This window comes from Peromyscus eremicus, chromosome 3 (genome assembly GCF_949786415.1).
Source record: "Peromyscus eremicus chromosome 3, PerEre_H2_v1, whole genome shotgun sequence".
Classification (NCBI taxonomy): Eukaryota; Metazoa; Chordata; class Mammalia; order Rodentia; family Cricetidae; genus Peromyscus; species Peromyscus eremicus.
This window is the reverse complement of record NC_081418.1, coordinates 132,851,184-132,868,391: the sequence shown is the minus strand read 5'-3', so window position 1 is coordinate 132,868,391 and position 17,208 is coordinate 132,851,184. Positions and strand designations below refer to the sequence as shown.

General features: G+C 51.8%; 1 protein-coding gene across 3 annotated transcripts in view; it reads left to right on the top strand.

Annotated features, from left to right (window-relative positions):
* The window catches only part of Iqsec3 (IQ motif and Sec7 domain ArfGEF 3), a 96,027-nt gene that overhangs the window by 75,085 nt on the left and 3,734 nt on the right, over positions 1-17,208 (top strand). For 2 of the 3 annotated variants that reach the window (XM_059256876.1, XM_059256877.1), the window contains exons 6-13: positions 3,905-4,027; positions 4,378-4,544; positions 7,627-7,766; positions 8,811-8,936; positions 11,210-11,309; positions 11,432-11,593; positions 13,801-13,893; positions 15,661-15,710. In XM_059256876.1, the coding sequence (XP_059112859.1) occupies positions 3,905-4,027; positions 4,378-4,544; positions 7,627-7,766; positions 8,811-8,936; positions 11,210-11,309; positions 11,432-11,593; positions 13,801-13,893; positions 15,661-15,710 (961 nt within the window). Of the gene's footprint in view, positions 1-3,904; positions 4,028-4,377; positions 4,545-7,626; positions 7,767-8,810; positions 8,937-11,209; positions 11,310-11,431; positions 11,594-13,800; positions 13,894-15,660; positions 15,711-15,797; positions 15,873-17,208 lie in introns of those variants that run through there. The other variant, XM_059256878.1, reaches the window with a different exon arrangement.

Below are 17,208 nucleotides of genomic sequence, written 5' to 3'. Positions count from 1 at the left end.
TTTACCTTCCAGCTGGGGCTTTGTAGCCAGAAGACACTAGGATTTCTCTCCAGGATGTCAGAGTTCTGGGATTGCACCTGCTATTGAACAGGGATGCCGTACTTCAAAGCACTGACTGTTCTTGCAGAGGATCTGGGTTCAGTTCCCAGCATCCACGGGGCAGCTCACAACTGCCTGTAACTCCAGCTCCAGGGGAATCTGATGCCCTCTTCTGGCTCCTGAGGGGATTGCATAAATATGTTGCCCTTACATGCAGGCAAAATACTCATGCACATAAAAAAATAAAAATAAAAATAAAAAGCCTCTGATGCCCCAAGGTGCATCCCAGGGAGGCGGGGGGGGGGGATGCCACATCTATCCATAATTCCAGCCCTCTGTCCCTTGCTACTCCGCACAGAGTAGCCCTGATAGCCTGGGAGGACAAAAGAACCCCTCCCCCACAGGCTGCTCCCTGGGGCTTGGTGATGGCTAGACTCACATTTCGAAAGCTGCCAATGAATGGGCTGAGCTTCCTCCTACCCTTTGCTTCAGCTCAGCCCCTGATTTCCACATTTTCAGCATCACTCAGCTGATAAAGAATGCAGATTCCTAGGCCAGCTTCCAAATGTTCTAACTCACTGGATCTGGACGGGGTCCAGAGAGCCACCTTTTAGCTAACACCTTCTCCATCCCAGCTCAGGGCTCTCAGAACAGGCTAGAAGATGCTGAATGAGAGGCGCTCTGGGTCCATGGCTGCCCTCCCACCCTGTCTTGTGTTTCACCTGACTGCTTCTCCTGAACTGCTCCCGGTCTCAGACTCTTGGCTCATTACTGGAGCTCTTAGCCACAGTCCCGAGCCACTGAACCGGTGAGCCAGCAGGCTGCATGTCACCTGAGCAGAGGACTAAAAACTAGGCCATTGTGCTTGGCTGGGCAGATCCCATCCCCGCCCCAGACGCTACTTTCTTTCCTGCCTCCCCCATAGAGCCCAGCCTCCAGGACCCATGTCCACCAACTAGGAGAGAGACCTAGGATCAGAGCTCTGCAGGCAGAGAAACATGGAGAGGGGCTTTGAAGAGACACAAAAAGGGAAGGGAGTGTTCAGGAGAGGGAGGGAGGGAGGAGAGGAGGAGGATAGAGGGACTAATGGGCCAAGCCTGGGAAGCCAGATATCAGCCCATTGGGGCCAGGGGCCAGCCTGCGCCTTGGAGGAGCCAGGACCTTTAGTTAGTGTTGGCCCAGCTGAGCCCACAGCCCTCTTCCTTGACTTTGTAAGGCTCCCACTCTGGGGTGAGAGGACATGGTGTGTTCACCCTCTGCCCCTGCATGCTCAAGCTCCTTACTGAACACACGGAGTCTTCCTCACCCAACATCATCTCTACCCGACTTTTCCTGTCTCTTCCTCTCTGCCCTCCTCTGTCTACCCCTTCCTTCTCTTGTCTTTTTTCCTCTTGTTCTCTCCTCTCTTCTCCAATCACGCCTCTTTCCTTCTTTGTCTCTAACTGCTGTTCTCTGTTGGCCTTCCCCAGCTCCCTTCTTTGTGACTCTGGCGACAGTGCTCTACCACACAAGCTCTGTCTCCTCTCATCTCTGCCTTGGGTTCTGCACCCTTATTGCACCAGCTCTGTCTCTCTGCCTTTGTGTCCCCTGTCCCACAGGCCGTCTCCTTCTCCAGGGCAGCAGAACTGCGTGGCTTGATGCCTGGCTCCTGCCTGGGCTGAGCCGTGGGCACCCACAGATGCTGACCCCGTGGTGCTCCCTCACAGCTCACACCAAGCTGAGGAAAGTACAGAGCAGAAGCAACAGAAGCCACTGAGCGGTCAGAGGGCTCTCTACCTGGGTGGACTTGGAGGATCTGGCACCCAGGCAGCCTTCTTAGTCCCAGACTGATTTTCAGGCTTAGCAAACTTCTTGCCTCCACGCTCTTCCTGCCCTATCCACGAACCTACGCAGACAAACTTGAGAGAAGCCTGAGAGAGCCCAGTGAACTCAGCTGAGGAGGGCTATGACTTTACCCAGGGGAGGAAGAGGAAAGAGAAAGGGTCCTGCTCCCTCTCAACCCTCCCCGCTTCTTAGCACTTTCTGGGGGCTGACCTTTCTTCCTACTCCCCTCTTATAGGGATGGCCGAGTCCACACACCTCTGTGCCCAGATCACTGTTTTATGGTACCTCTCTTTGCTTTCGCCTGACAAATGACAATAGAAGTGGGGCAGGGGGGTCTCTTGGTCCTCTGAGGTCATGGGAGAGGTGGGTGCTGCTCAGAGCTGTCTACACCTCAGCTAGCCACTCTGTGGGTGTCTGGTAAGCCCTTGTTGGGCGTGCTGGGTGCTGAGCTAGATGAGGGGACCCATGAAGGGCAAGGTGACTTGTGCCCACATTGGGCTGTGATGAGGTCAGCCAGGAGAACTGAGGAGACAACAAGGCTGTGAAGGAGCCAATAGGGAGGTAGCTGGGATGGGGCATGTGACAGAGATGACAGATGTCAGCTCTGAGAGCCTATGGCACATGCCAGCCGTATTATGGTAAACTTCTCTTGCCAGGAAGGTCTGATGTTGGAAGGATCAGATCTGCAGCATGACTATGTCCAGATTCCTGCCACCCCACCCAAGACCCTGGGAATAGAACACCCAAAAAGGAAGTGAGGGGGTTGTTCGAACAGGGAGAACACTCTGTGCAGGTTTTATCCTTTCCGGGCAACCTAAGAAAAGGGGGGTTCTGGAAAGGCTCACCCACTTGGAGACCCCAGTGGGGAGAAAGGCACTCCTAATCAGTCTTGATAGGACATATGGCTACATAACATTTATCTCTACTCCATTTTTTTTTTTTTTTGAGGTAGGATCATTATGTTACCCACACAATCCTTCTGCTTCAACATTCTAAGTAGCTAGGACTATAAGCATGTGCCACCATGCCTGGCTCATCCCATTCATAAGTGTTGTTTGACCCTCAGATCCTATGGGGCTCAGTGAGAACTTGGATCCAGACCAGAAAGGCCTGAGTTCAGCCTTCCACTACCCTTGGTGGTGCTGGGCACCAGCTTATTGTAGTTGGCATTTTCTTTGGGCTGCCAACCAGCTCCCAAATAAAGACATGGAGACTTATTATTAATTATAAAAGTTCAGCCTTTAGTTTATGCTTGTCCCACTAGCTCTTATAACTTGATTTAACCTGTTTCTATTCATCTACATTTTGCCTTGGGACTTTTTACCTTTCTTTCGTGTATATGTCCTGGTTTCCTGCTTTCTCCATGTCTGTCTGGCTGACTGGCCCCTGGCATCTCCCTGAGGTCTCACTCTCTCCCTCTGTCTCTCTCTGTCTCCTCCTCTCTCCCTCTGTCTCTCTCTGTCTCCTCATGTCTCCTTTTTTCTTCTTCTTCTTTTCTTTCTCTCTAAGCCTAAATTCCTACTACTACTTATTCTCCCTGCCCGGATGGTCTGTCTGTACCTCCTTCCTTTCAATTGGCCATTCAGCGTCTTATTAGACCAATCAAGTGCCTTAGGCAGGCAAAGTAAAACAGCAACACATCTTCATATAATTAAACAAATGCAACACATCTTTATACAGTTAAACAAATGCAACACATCTTTATACAGTTAAACAAATGCAACACATCTTTGCCTAGTTAAACAAATATTCCGCAACAGCTCATCACTCTAGGCCGCAGGTATTCGTCTGTGGGACAGAGACAGCAGCCAATAGCTTGCCTCCCGGGGCTGCTGCAGATGACAGATGGCAGGAAAAAGCTGTCCTCCTGGGTTATTCGGAGTAGACCCCAGAGGGATATGCAAAGCTCTAAGAGTCCCCCTCCAGACCAGAAGCAAGCCAGGTCCCCCCACCCCTCCAGTGTGGCTTCACCTCACCCCTCAGCTCCAGAGGAGTTGAAGGGGGCTGGCCTTACTCACAACCCCCTCCTGCTTGCCCTCAGCTGCGTGGTAGATGAAATGGACTTTTCCAACATGGAGCTGGACGAGGCCCTGAGGAAGTTTCAAGCTCACATCCGCGTGCAAGGGGAGGCCCAGAAAGTAGAGCGACTCATAGAGGCTTTCAGGTGAGAGACCTTTCCCAGCTCCTCTCCCTGATCCCCCAAACACCCCTGACTCCTGGGGAACAGAGGTGGTGAAGAACAGCTGCCATGATTCTGGGCTCAAAGACACTGAGTTGGGTGAAGCCCTTTTTGGTATAGGTGGGAAGGTGGGCTGGAAGAAAAAGGATCAGATTCCTTTAGTGAGTCCTCCAAGCTGGGGTCACCTGGGACCCTCCCAATGGATGCCAGCCCATTTTACTAAGCACATACAGGAGGTGGGTATTGGGGGATGGACAGCCAGTGATCTCCCTGGTACCCAGACCCTTCAAGAGCTGGGGCTGCGGAGCTCATGGTCCTGCCCCATACCCCCACAGCCAGCGCTACTGCATGTGCAACCCCGAGGTGGTGCAACAGTTCCACAACCCAGACACTATCTTCATCCTGGCCTTTGCCATCATCCTTCTCAACACCGACATGTACAGCCCCAACATCAAGCCCGACCGGAAGATGATGCTAGAAGACTTTATCCGAAACCTTCGAGGTAAGAAGCTGGACTGGGTAGGTGGGGTAAGGGTGCTACACAGTGCAGCCTGGTCCTGCTCATGCTAATTCTGTGAATATGAGCCCTAACTGTAGATGTTATTTGTTCCTGAGGACCTAGTCACCCCTAGCAGGCTGGGGAAGTTGCATACTTTCCAGCGTATGGAGTCTCCAGGTGCCACAGCCCTATCCAAAGTAGCAGGGCCCTATAGCAATGTGTTCTGCCTTCTATGTGCTGTGGACCATCCCCACTGGGTAGTCTCCAGGCCATTGGTACTAGACTGATGTCTGAGTAAGACCAGCCCTTCCCACCTCATGAGTTATGAGGAAAGAGACTGGGAATAAACCTTTCCAGTCCTGAGCTCCTTGAATTCAGCCTGGCAGGTCACTTGATAGCACCCTGCCAGTAAAACCTTTCTAATTGATACCATGTACCTCTCATAGGGACCAGATCAAAGCTGACAGCATATAGTGTCTGTAACATGGATAGCTTTGGGCATTAGAAAACCCAAGTGCTGGGAGTGATACTGCACACCTGTAATCTCAGTACCTGGGAGAACAAAGCAGAAGGATCGCTGCTTGTTCAAGGCCAGCTTGGGCTACAGAGTGAGTTCAAGATCAGCCTGAGCTACAGAATGATACCTTGTCTTCAAACATTAAAAGAAAAAATAATCAAGTTTATGTGTGTATGCACTTAATAAAGAAAAGTAATTCTACAAGGTTCATTACGGGGGGGAGGGGATAGAACCTGCCCCTGTTACCACTGCCTTTCCCTCAAGCCACACTTTTAGTAGTTTTCATTTGCCTATTGATTTATTTTGTGGTGCTGGGCTAGAAGCCAGGGACTTCTGAATGCCAGGCAAGCCGTCTGCCACTGAGCTACATCCCCAGCCTGTGGGCCGTGTGTCTAGTGTTCCTTCCATATCGATAAATGGCATGCTGTTTCTTTCTTCCTATCCCTTTTATAAGCACAGACTATAAAGATAGATAAATATGAGAAGAGTTTATATTCACAGACGCCCGTGTGGTCACACCTGTGTCTACAAACTGGTCATTTCCATCACCCAGATCCTACTCTCTCGTCCCATCTCACCTGAGACACTTTCCTGAACTTAGCATTGTCATGCTTCAGTGTCGTTGAGTACTCTGAGATACAGAAATAGAGTCACACAGTACAAATACTGCGGTATTGTGGGGGCGGGGGTTGTACTTGATAATTTTTTAAGTATTGTTTAAATTTCCTATTATGTAGAGTTTTTTCCACTTTCTTCATGCACCACCACTAAAACCAGAGCCGGATAGGAAAGCCAAGTGAGCACAGCCCAAAGCTGAATCTTGAAAGCATCACGGCTACAGTTCAGCCATCTTCCTTGGAGTTGGTACCTGCCTTTGTTTTCGGTTTGGCTTCCTGTGTTTCTACCACTACACCATCTGACTGAATCCTGAGTGTCAGTCTTTTAGATGAGGCGGTACCCTAGTCATCTCCTTGTCAATGTCACCATGACATCTCCTGTGCCATATCCCTGGTTCCCAGTCATCACAGCTTCCTCGTTTTCAGTTGTTTGCCAAAGAAAGGGCACATTGGAGACAAACTGGTAACCTGCGTTTTGAATCTGCCTTCCTCTGTCTTCACGTGTGACTGGGAGCGAACTGGAATAGAATCCCAACCTGGAAATACATAGGTTAGAAGTGGGCACTGCCCTGCTGTGCATTAGCTGAAGTGCTGCTCTGTCATCCAGTTCCTGGCCTTTGCAAGGTTACTTTTCCTGTGTTTGAAAGCTTATGGTTCTTCTGTTTGCCTTTGTGTAGAGAGTTTTCACAATGATATGCTTTTCTTCATCCACTATAGTTTTGGACCAATCATTTAGTCTAAAAATGTCCAGCTGTGTGAAGTTTTCTGAGACATAGTTATCCTTCCATGTCTGCAAGGAATTGTTTCCAGGACCCTGTTGGGTGTTCAAGTTGTGTGTGTGTGTGTGTGTGTGTGTGTGTGGGTGTGTGTGTGTGTCTCATCTGTGTGTGTCTGTATGTATGTGTGTGTGTCTCATCTGTGTGTGTCTGTATGTGTGTGTCTGTATGTGTATGTCTGTATGTGTGTGTGTGTGTACATTGGCATATATCCTTCACCCTCCTTTATACTCTAAGTCATCTCTAGATGTGTTTTAAGACCCAATACTATTTAAATGCTATGTAAACACTTGTTATACTGTATTATTTAAGGAATAAAGGCAAAAAGAAACATCTGTACATTTTTGAGACAGTTGCAGTTCTTGGAATACTTTTGATTGACATTTGGTTAAAGCAAAGCTGTGCATATAGTAGTTCAGTGCACTGCCCTGGTCACTCACCCCCTCCATGTTCTTATCACTCTTTCTTGAACCCCTGTAACTTAGGGGTTGGATTCCTATTTCATTCACTGTGTATAGGATTTTTCTATATAGCCATTTTCTTGGCTAGCTTTCTGGAAGATGCTCCTCAGCCTTACCTCTCAAGCTTCTTCCTCAGTCTTCATTCCCATGATCGTGCTACTTTTTATTTCGCTCTCCAAATGTTACCAATATATAACATTGGGGAACAGGCAGGTGGGTTCACTGCCTGTGCCACATCAGGGCATCAGCCTCCTCTTTGCTTCCTGTTCAGCTCTTCCATTCCCAGTGAGGGAAGATGCCTATTACCCATTCCACCATTCCATGGCACCCGTGCTTGGTACCACGTCCCCTGCTAAAGGGGAGGGGAAGTCCCAGAGAGAAAAGACCCCAAAGAGGACAAGACCAATGATCTTCATGCTCATGGAGAGACACAGGGTGAGGTCAAGGCAAACGCACAGGAGACAGTAGAAGTGTGGAAGCAAAGATGCTTAGTGGGAGCCTGGGAACCACAGGAAAGAGGCCTAGGAGGTGGGAGCAGAGGACATTAGCAGGCATGACTGAAAAGTCTGTCTTTCCTTTAGTGGGGGTGGGGAGCCAGTTGTTAAAAGCTTTAGGTCAGAAACAAAACGCAGTCAAGGCCACCTTCCTGGTGCTCCAGTGTGGAGGGCAGTCTTGTCCTTCTTGTCTGAGGCTCTGACCCCTCCATATTGGTAGGTGTGGATGATGGTGCTGACATCCCCAGAGAGCTGGTGGTGGGCATCTATGAAAGGATCCAGCAGAAGGAGCTCAAATCCAATGAGGACCACGTCACGTATGTCACCAAGGTGGAGAAGTCCATCGTGGGCATGAAGACGGTAAGTGGCCGTGTGAAGCAGCGCTCCCAGAAGCTCTTGACTTCCCCTCCAGGGCGGGCTACCCAGCCAGCCGTCTCCTGTTTCCTGTCCTTCCTTCCTGACATCTCCCCCAATCTCCCCCTTACCTTTCTCAAAGACATTTCTCTGTGAGCCATGGATTGAGTTGAATTTGTGTTGTCTGTCAGGCACCACATCCTCTTTTTCCCTTTGCATAATTTCCACATCCCTCTTGCCACCAGCTGCTGTTACTAGAGTGGGATGTCAAAAGGGTCTGGCCAGTGATCTAAGGTTGAAGCAGGTGGATGGCCAGTTGAGAAAGTTTAGGATGCCCTTCATAGGAAGCAGTGGGTGGCAGGCATTCCTGGGTGGTCCCAATGAACTACCTAGACTGTAGATTATGGCAACCTGAGTCCAGACAACGTGTTCTAATGTGCAGTGAGTTTTAAAGCTGGCATCCTCTGTGGCACACTGTGCTGCTGGCACCTTACACTGAGTGTAGGAAAGGCGGGGCAGGTTCCTAGCCCTCCCTCTGGAGGGTGCCTTCAAGCTCTGCTTGTGAACACCCTCCTCTGTGCAGGAAAGACCTTCACTCAGCACTTGTCTGCTCTGCAAGCCAGTTGATATTTTAGTTATTAGAGTAGATTCTGGGGTCCTTATAATCCCCTTTCCCTTGCACACTTGTGTTTGGTATACAGTAAAGAAATGGGTAGGCATTTCACACATGCATGCTCATAGAGGGGGAAAAGCTGACGGTAGATTTTGAAAGTTCTGAAGGCTTATTTCAATTTCTGTTCCCCATTCCATGATCTCATTACACAGGCATAATGAATTTCCTCTCTGGATCTGCTGCCCTAGAGATGTGATAAAGGGAACAGAGGCCCCCAATGAGAGGTTGAGGGGCAAGTGGTGGCCTTTGCATAGGAACAGAACCCAATGCCCACTCCCTGGACCTCCATCTCCTCTTCTGGAAAATGGGTGCCATGGTCTGGGAGGAGGGCCCTGGGGTCTCTGGGGCTTCACTATAGAGCCCTATCTGGGTTCCAGGTGCTGTCCATGCCACACCGCCGCCTGGTCTGCTGTAGCCGGCTCTTCGAGGTGACCGATGTGAACAAGCTCCAGAAACAGGCCGCACACCAGAGAGAAGTGTTCCTCTTCAATGATCTGCTGGTGGTGAGCAGTACAGGCCAGGGTTGGGCAGGGAAGAGCTGAGGCTGGTGCTGTCCTGAGTCCCTACCTACTGGGGCCGGGCAGGGCAAGGCTCAGCACAGAGGTACTGGGCAGGGTGGACCAAGACTGTGTCTCTGAAGGATATGTCAGTTCCTACTTGACAAGCCGTGAATCTGAGGCACAGAGACAGGCCAAGTGGAAATGAGCTGAACCCCAGACAACCTGCCTCTCCATGATACAGAAAACCTGGGGCAAGGCACACAGCCCTGGCATCCCATTCCTGCCTGGAAGGTCAGCAGAGGGTCACTGTCACTGGTCCCAGGGAGAGGCTGGAGAGCATGTGTATGTATGGTATATTTGTCTCTGAAAACAAGTGTCCCACAAATAAGTCTCTAATCCATCCCACTGTGCCTGGAGTTGTCCCCAGTGCCAAGAAGCAGGCAGGGGTAAATGAGCTCCCATGGATTTGTACCCTCTGGCCTTCTCCGTGAGTCACATGGAAATCTCTGCAGGGTCCCACAGAAGCACCTAGCTCTCTCTACCCTGCCATTCTGGCTTGGCCCAGTGACTCTCTCTCTCTGGTCCTCTTTCTGCAACCAGAACACAGGAGCACTTGGTACCTGTCACTTACACAGCCAATGAGAAGATAGGGGAACTGAATCCTCAAACTGCTTTATTCCGAGAGCAGATAATCTGAGAAAAATCTGTCTTCCATCTCATCTCCTCCCAGCAGGTTGTATGGGGACCAGGAAGGGACAGCAAAGGCAGTGAGTCATTCTGGAGCTCTGTCCTGTCCCCCCGGTCACGCAGTCACTAGGAGGACTTGTGGTGTCTCTGCTTCTCTTGTTCCCACCCCTGACCTCTTCCCTCATAGGGTAGACGTTTAAGCTCAGGCACTTAGAAACACTGAGTCTAGTTAGTGACTGTTTGTATTAACCCTGTATTCCTGCAGGAACATGGGGTTTAGGGGGAGGAGCTTAACTCAGAATAAGCGTGTGTGGACAGCCAGTGATAACATATACATGCTGGTTCCTTCTTGCAATATGGAGTACAAATGTGTCTGTATAATACAGGATGTTAAAATGCTCCTCTCGGTCCCTCCTGTCTCCTATCACTTCCACAGAGCCAAGGTACCTTTCGGGAGTGCACATCATGGCCTCCCCTCTACCAGGCTGCAGCCTGATCCATTACCCCCGGGCTCCCCCAACCCCAGAGGTCTGTGAGCTCATTTGCTGCACACCCTGGAACGCTCTAACACTCCAGTCCCAGAAGCTGCCTCCCACTGGCCAGACCTCTTTCCTCATGGCCCCTTCCCTTCTTCTCTGGGCATGGTCCCCTCTCTCTCTTCAGGCAGGTCTCTAATTGAATGTGGCCTTCCCGGGTGGCCTCTTGCTCAAGCAAGGCAGTCTGCCCAAACACTTCTTATTTCTAATCCCATTTTACTTTCTTCAAAGCATTTCCAAGTTTCTGAAATTACCTCATTTGTTCCTTACTTTGCTTTCATTTTGTTGGGTGGGTAGAGAGGATGTGTTCCTCCACCATCCCATGAGCCCCTTGAGGGAAGACTTTCTGTCATATCTATTCCTCTGCACCCCTCTGTGCCTTGCTCATCAGAGGTACTAAATAAAATATAAGTTTGTATATTTGAGCAACTGGTGAACTGATCTCTCATTTTAGGCAGAAACAAAAATCGAATATAAAAAAAAAGAAAAGGAAAACAGATGAATGAGACCATATCCAATCAGAGGAGTGCTATGACATCTATCCCGTGGAGTGGCACAGAGAGACTGGGTTGCAGGGGAGACTTGGGGGGGCTGCCTTAGTTTGTGGGTTTAAATGAGATTTGGAAAGGAAGCTTTCTCCAAGGAGCATTCTGTGTTAACCTAAATAATGAGAGTAATCTGGCCATGCAGAAAGCTGCCCAGGGAGTTTTAGAAAGGGAATGGCTGTGATAGGACTGAGCTAGGCTGCTTCAAGCTACAAAAAAAGAGAACAGTGTAATGCCAACATAAAGCCAGCACGGGACAGAGGCTGGACCTGGGAGGACTTACAGGCCTGGGCTTCTAATGCAGAAGTAATGCTCTCAGGTGGGTTTTAAGCAGGGAAGGCACATGTGCATTGTGCCAGGTGTGTGTGGGGTGACTGTATCCGATGTGCATAGGTGTGCATCTTTGTGTATTGACGGTGTTCACAATGTCTGTGGGTGTTGGTGCCTGCCTGTGTGCACACCTATTTACAGGAGCCCCCTCATCTGTTTCTGTTCCTCCCCTGGGCAGATTCTCAAGCTGTGCCCAAAGAAGAAGAGCTCCTTCACATACACCTTCTGCAAGGCAGTCGGCCTCTTAGGCATGCGGTTCCACCTCTTTGAGAATGAGTGTGAGTCCCGGGGCCGGGAGAGTGGGAGCTTCCCCTGAACCCTAGTCTTCCCTGCACCTGGCTGCCCGAGCCTCCCTCAGCCTCCCTCGTGTGCTCACTGCTGGGGTGTGGCTGGATTCCAGATTATTCCCACGGCATCACGCTGGCAACTCCACTCGCGGGCTCTGAGAAGAAGCAGGTATTGCATTTCTGCGCCCTGGGCTCCGACGAGATGCAGAAGTTTGTGGAGGACCTGAAGGAGTCAATTGCTGAAGTGACAGAGCTGGAGCAGATCCGGATAGAGTGTAAGGACGGGCCCCAGTTCCTAAGGCAGACAGAAGGGGTCCCTCTGCCTCCTGGGAACTGCTGTGCCTGCTGTGCCCCAGCCTGAGCCCACTCCCACCCTTGGACTCCTGACCCCGCTGCAACATCCCATCCCAATGTGGGGTTGCTTCACAATTAAATTGAGCCCTACCTCCCCAAGTATACACATGTGTATGCATGTCTGCCGGCCGTGTGGGGTACACAAGGGCCTTTCTCACCTAGAACACTGCTGCATTGGCCAGAGCAGCCAAGGGAGCCGAGGAAGAGGTCCATGACACCGAGGGGCAAGGTGGTTCAGCTATATGCTTACATTCTCAGGGGCCTTCTAGTGTTGTCCCCTTTGAGACATGACCAGTGCTAACACTGATGGCATATGAAGTTGAGTCTGAGGCTTAGCCTCATGGTCCTTCTACTATGAGACTGAAATAAGAGGTTCTGTGTCTAATCTCCTAAGAAAATACTCAAAATTGGGCTCAAATGAAACCCAGAGCCCAGGAAGCTCCTTGGCAAGGGGGTGGTAGTCTTTGGGTACATGCTGGTTTTGTACGACGTTGGTTTGTTTGGACTCAGGAGTACCACAAATAGACTCTTGTCAGGGGTCGGACTAGTTGCATAGAGAACCCAGTGTGGCTATTTGTTCTTGAACATTCTCAAGGGTGTGTCTTGAAATGGATTTACTTTTCTCCTGATCGGAATGTCACAAATGGCCCCAAACTGCTCAGAGAGCCACTGCCCACCTGGCCTCAGCTGTGCTGAGGGAAGAACTTTTGTTCTAGTCCAAGGGCAGCCCAGAAGTCCTTTCTCAAAGCATCAGAGCAGCAGATCTGGTCAGAATCCATTATATCAAGTGGGAGAGAAAACAGCTTCCTCAGCTGACTGGGGGACAAGAAAGCCGGCTGGAAAGCAGGCAGAGGGCTAGTTCTCAGTCTTCAGGTGAAGAGAAGGCGGGGTGACAGGGGATGGCAGAAGAGGGCTGGCCACTGAGGCGGGCAGGAGAGGAAAGGAGTCAGTAAGGAGGCGAACGGAAGTAGCCACAAGTAGCCACCATTTAAGTTCACACTACACACCTGGCACTGGACAGGTGTCATCATTTAATTCCTACGACTTCCCATGTATCCATACTGTTCTCTTCCTCTTACAAGCAGGGAAACTGAGGCCAGCAGAGCTTTAAAAGGGAGCCCAGGTTCTCACAGTGAGAGACAATGAACATCACACCCAGGCTCTTTAGACTCATGTGTAATTACGGCACTAATTCCTCCAAAGCCAGAAGGGCCCTCCTGGGCCAGCAAGCAGCTAACTCAGGAAGAACGCACTGACGTGATGGATGGTGTGGTTCTGGCACCAAGGACAAACTGCTGGTCTGGACACTTACTGTTCCAGTATCCCTGGATCCTAGACAGCCAGAGAAACAGCAAATGGAACCCAAGTGGATAGTTTTAATAAAGGAAACTTGAGTCATGTCCCATGGAGCCAAGAAACTGAGAGAACACTTTAATAACACCTGTCAAATCTACATGGATGGCAATGAGCAGTTCCCCGGAGCCACTGGGAGAATAAACTGGATAGTTGGTGGATGCTCCAGTGGAGGGCCGACTGGGACATGTGTCCCGGCCACACAGGCTATGCAGTCTACCCCCTGGGGGAGCTCTGAGCACTCTGCAGGAAGCTCAGCATTTGGAGTGAGGGAGGGGGCAGTCCTGCTAGGTGCACATGGATGGACTACATGTCACTAACTATGTCTGGGGACTGCATGCTGCATTTTCTTGCACACTGTCCTACTGCTAGTGTGTGGAACACTCGCCCAAGCCAGGGCCTTGTTCTGTGTGTTTTACCTCAGGTAATCTCCCTAATGGCATTGGGCCCAGCTGTCTCCTCAAGCAAGGCCGAGTAGGTTAGGTAGCATGCCTAAGAACCATCAATCCAGGGTGTCAACTCCAGCTGTCTGCCTCCCTGTCCCACACCAGTCCCTCAGGGCCCCTCTGGCAGTTAAGCAAATCTGGCCATCACCGCTCACAGATATGGTGCGCGGAGAGATTTAACTGGTTCTCAATGCTCAAGCCCAGCCCGAAGTCCCCGGCAGAGTGGGCAGGAAGGGGCTCTCCTCCCTCCTCCCACCGTCCCCATATTCCCTTGCTCACTGGGGGTGGTTATGAGGGATGCTTCTGTTCACAGCATCTCCCTTCCTTAGGGGAACTGGAGAAGCAGCGGGGAACAAAGGTGCTCTCTGTCAGGTCTGCTGGAGCCCAGGGGGACCCACAGTCGAAGCAAGCATCACCCACAGGTGAGACTGGGCTCTGCCCTTACCCGGCCCATGCAGAGGCCACCACAGTCCTGTTTCTGGCTCTGGGGGCTTTGGGTGGGGCATGCTGTTTCTCTAGCTATTTCTTTCCATAGAGGAGCCCCAGGCTTGGGTCTCTAACCCTTAGTCCTAGCTCAGGGTGGAGAAAAGGTGACAGAGAAATATATCCAGTTTGTAAACTGTCCCCAAGAGCAGGGCTGTATGTGAAATGTCACTACTTGCCCCTGGAGTCAAGCCAAAAGCCCTGATGTCCTGGCTTCAATCCAGATGAGCCTCAAACTCTATTTCTTAAGTGGTTTCTTCAGATGAAATTTCCCCACTAGCAGAGCAGAGTCAGGGTGAGCTAAGGTCTCAGTATTCCCTCAGCTCAACCCTGAGAGCCTGCTTGCCCCAGCCTGACCCTATCCTTTCTGTCAGCTACCTCAGTTTTACCCACTGGCAGGGAGTGTAGGAAGTGGGCTTTGTCCCCCCCACACACACAGCCCCCTCATAAGGAGGAAAAATTAGAAGAAAAACAGGAGATATCCAGAAACCCCATACACAGCTCGGGCATTAGTTTACCCACTCAGTCTCACACCCCACACTCCAAGTCTATAGCATAAGCACCGAGCATCCATAGGCACAGGGCAGTGGGCTCCTACAGTTCCGAGTCCCCCACACATACACACACACACACACATACACACACACACACACACACACACACACACACACACACACACACATCTCTACAGCTAGTTCTAATGTCACGTTAGGGATAGACAGCTTCCCAGGGACTGACTGAACCAGCCAAGACAGGCAGTTCCCTTTCCCAGCAAGGTTTCAGGCTCTGTGCTGTGGAAAGCATCTCTCTGAGTTATCATCCACAGGTTGCCATAACTCTCCACCCACCTAACTCAATGCCCCCCTTTTACTTCATAAGGACTCGGATGTCAGGCCACTGCCTGAGTTTTACCCCCAATTCTCTGCTGAGATTATTCATCCTTCCAGCTTCTCTTGGGGGAGCTGCAAGCCCCTGTCAGATCTGGGTGTGTATCTCCGGGGTCTTGCCGTGGTGCCCTGGACTGTGCAGTTTCCTCTGTACCTTGGGAAGCAGAGGGTTGAAAACTGCCACCCTGGTGATGGGGAGTGAGAAACTCAAGGGTTAAGCTTCAGAAGATCTTAGCCAAGAAGAGTCATCAAGCTATTCCTGGGGGTCCACGGGGTCCGGGATGCATACCAGGTGGCGAGAAACTGTCGTCCCTAATTATAAGCTGTCAACAGCTCCACGGGTGGCAAGCACTGTGGTGGCCATGCTGTGGGCCTTTAGATCCTCAGAACTGCACAGTCCCTCGAAGGCGTAGTGACCACAGCAAATGGCAGCCCTGCCTTCAAGGGACCTATGGTGGAAGGAGGGACATTTACATGGTGCCCACCAATCAGGGCCCACTCAAAAGCCGGGTTTCCCAGATCATATTGGCAAGGGTTGGACTGGGAAAAATGACGCCCGAGGGCAACTGTCAGAATTCCAGAGGCCTCCTAGTCTGTGGCGGCCCAGAGGTGCAGCATGCTACCCCAAATCACACAGCTACAAAGTGACTCCTGACACCCAGCCTGCTCTGCCGGGCAGCACCCCGCGGAGTGTGTGTGGCACCCGCACTCCTGCTGCCCACACCACCAGGGGCAGAGGCGTTGGGTGGGGAGGAGGAGGGGCCGACGGTTCCCGGCAGGACCGGTGGAGAATGAGCCCTGTGCTGTTTGCATTCAAAGCCAAAAGGGAAGCCATGGCAGGAGAGAGAGCGGCGGAGAGCTCGGGGGAGGTAAGTGGAGGCCTGGTGGCATCCAGGTGAGTGATCCTGTGACCCCCTTGTCCCTCTTCTCACCGTCTCTGTTGTTTCTCTTCTCAGGTATTAATCAATGCCTCCCCAGCCCGACTCACCATTTTACCAATTTCAAGAGATACAATTAAAAGTTACTGCTAGCATGGGTAACGCCACTCTTCCAGCGCCTAGTTAAGCCACAAGCACTGCCAAACTGCTCCCCAGCCAGCCAACCCGGCCCACTGCCCTCCGGGGCCGAGCCCCCAGCCCAGCCCGGGGAGATGAACCCACTAAACTCTGTGGCTCTCCCTTCCACGCTCTTTGCATACCCACTTCCCTAACACACTGCTCACTACCCCCCAAATACGTGCTGCATCAGAGGCTCAATGGTCCATTTCTAAGCCCTCCCATCCCCTTAGCAGGGAGCCTGAGCTCCCTCCCAAAGTCCTCCCTGAAGTCAAGTCCTCCGTGATCACTCCTAGGGACATTTGGATACCTCCTGGGTAAACTGGAGGAGTGGGAGTAAGAAGGACTTTTTCCCTGGAGCGCTAGTCTCTGGAAAGCTGGCCATGGCATGGGGGTGAGCACAGGAGAAAGGGCGGCAGAGGAGGGCTGAGATGCCTCAGTTTCTCCTGGGGAATGAGCTGATAAAGCTGAAGACCCTCCTCACTGGAGGAGAGGCTGCCGTCTCCAAGCCGCAAGGGAAAGGAACCTAGAAGTAATAGCTAGCTTCTGCCAGACCCAAAGCAGCCCCTAGAGGCAGCATACACTGCCTCCCATTCAGACCCTCTCCATGGCTGCCAGGCCTTGAGGACCACCAGCTGCTCATAGGCAGTCCTCTCCCACACCCTCTAGCAGGAGAGGTCCCCTAGCTGTGAGGGAGACGCCCACCCAGCTGCCTGCCAAGCCCTGGGGAGCCGCAGGATACCTGGGAGTTCAGTTTCTCTCTGTCCCCGCACCCCACCCCCCACGTGTTTCTGGAGGAGGCACCTTTACCCGGAGGAGCTTCCCGCCCCAGCAGCTGACCAGCCCCCAGGGTGGGTATTCCATCCCCTGCCCTGCGCCCGCATCTTCCCGCAGCTGCCCATTCTCAGCCTTGCAGATAACCCTAGCCACCAACCCTCCAGCGCATCCTCCCGGCGGGGCTACCCAGGGAGGACAAGCCATAGGATGCCCCTCTTCCCTCCTACCTGCCCAAAGGGGTCACATGGCTATCTGCAAGGCTGCCCCCGCCCCTCCAGCTAGCTCCAGGGATCCTGCCAGCCTCTGCTCCCCTAAGCAGAGGGCAATCTGGCCACCCCACAGCCTCTCGGCTTAGCCCTAGCTCCCTCTCCTCCGGCACTGCTTAGCCAAGCCCCTACGGCAGGCACTCCTCCATCTTCTCCGAGCTATTCTGACTGCTACCCATGTTCATTCTCTCTCTCTCTCTCTCTCTCTCTCTCTCTCTCTCTCTCTCTCTCTCTCTCTCTCTCTCTCTCTCAGGCTTTTCACTTACTGG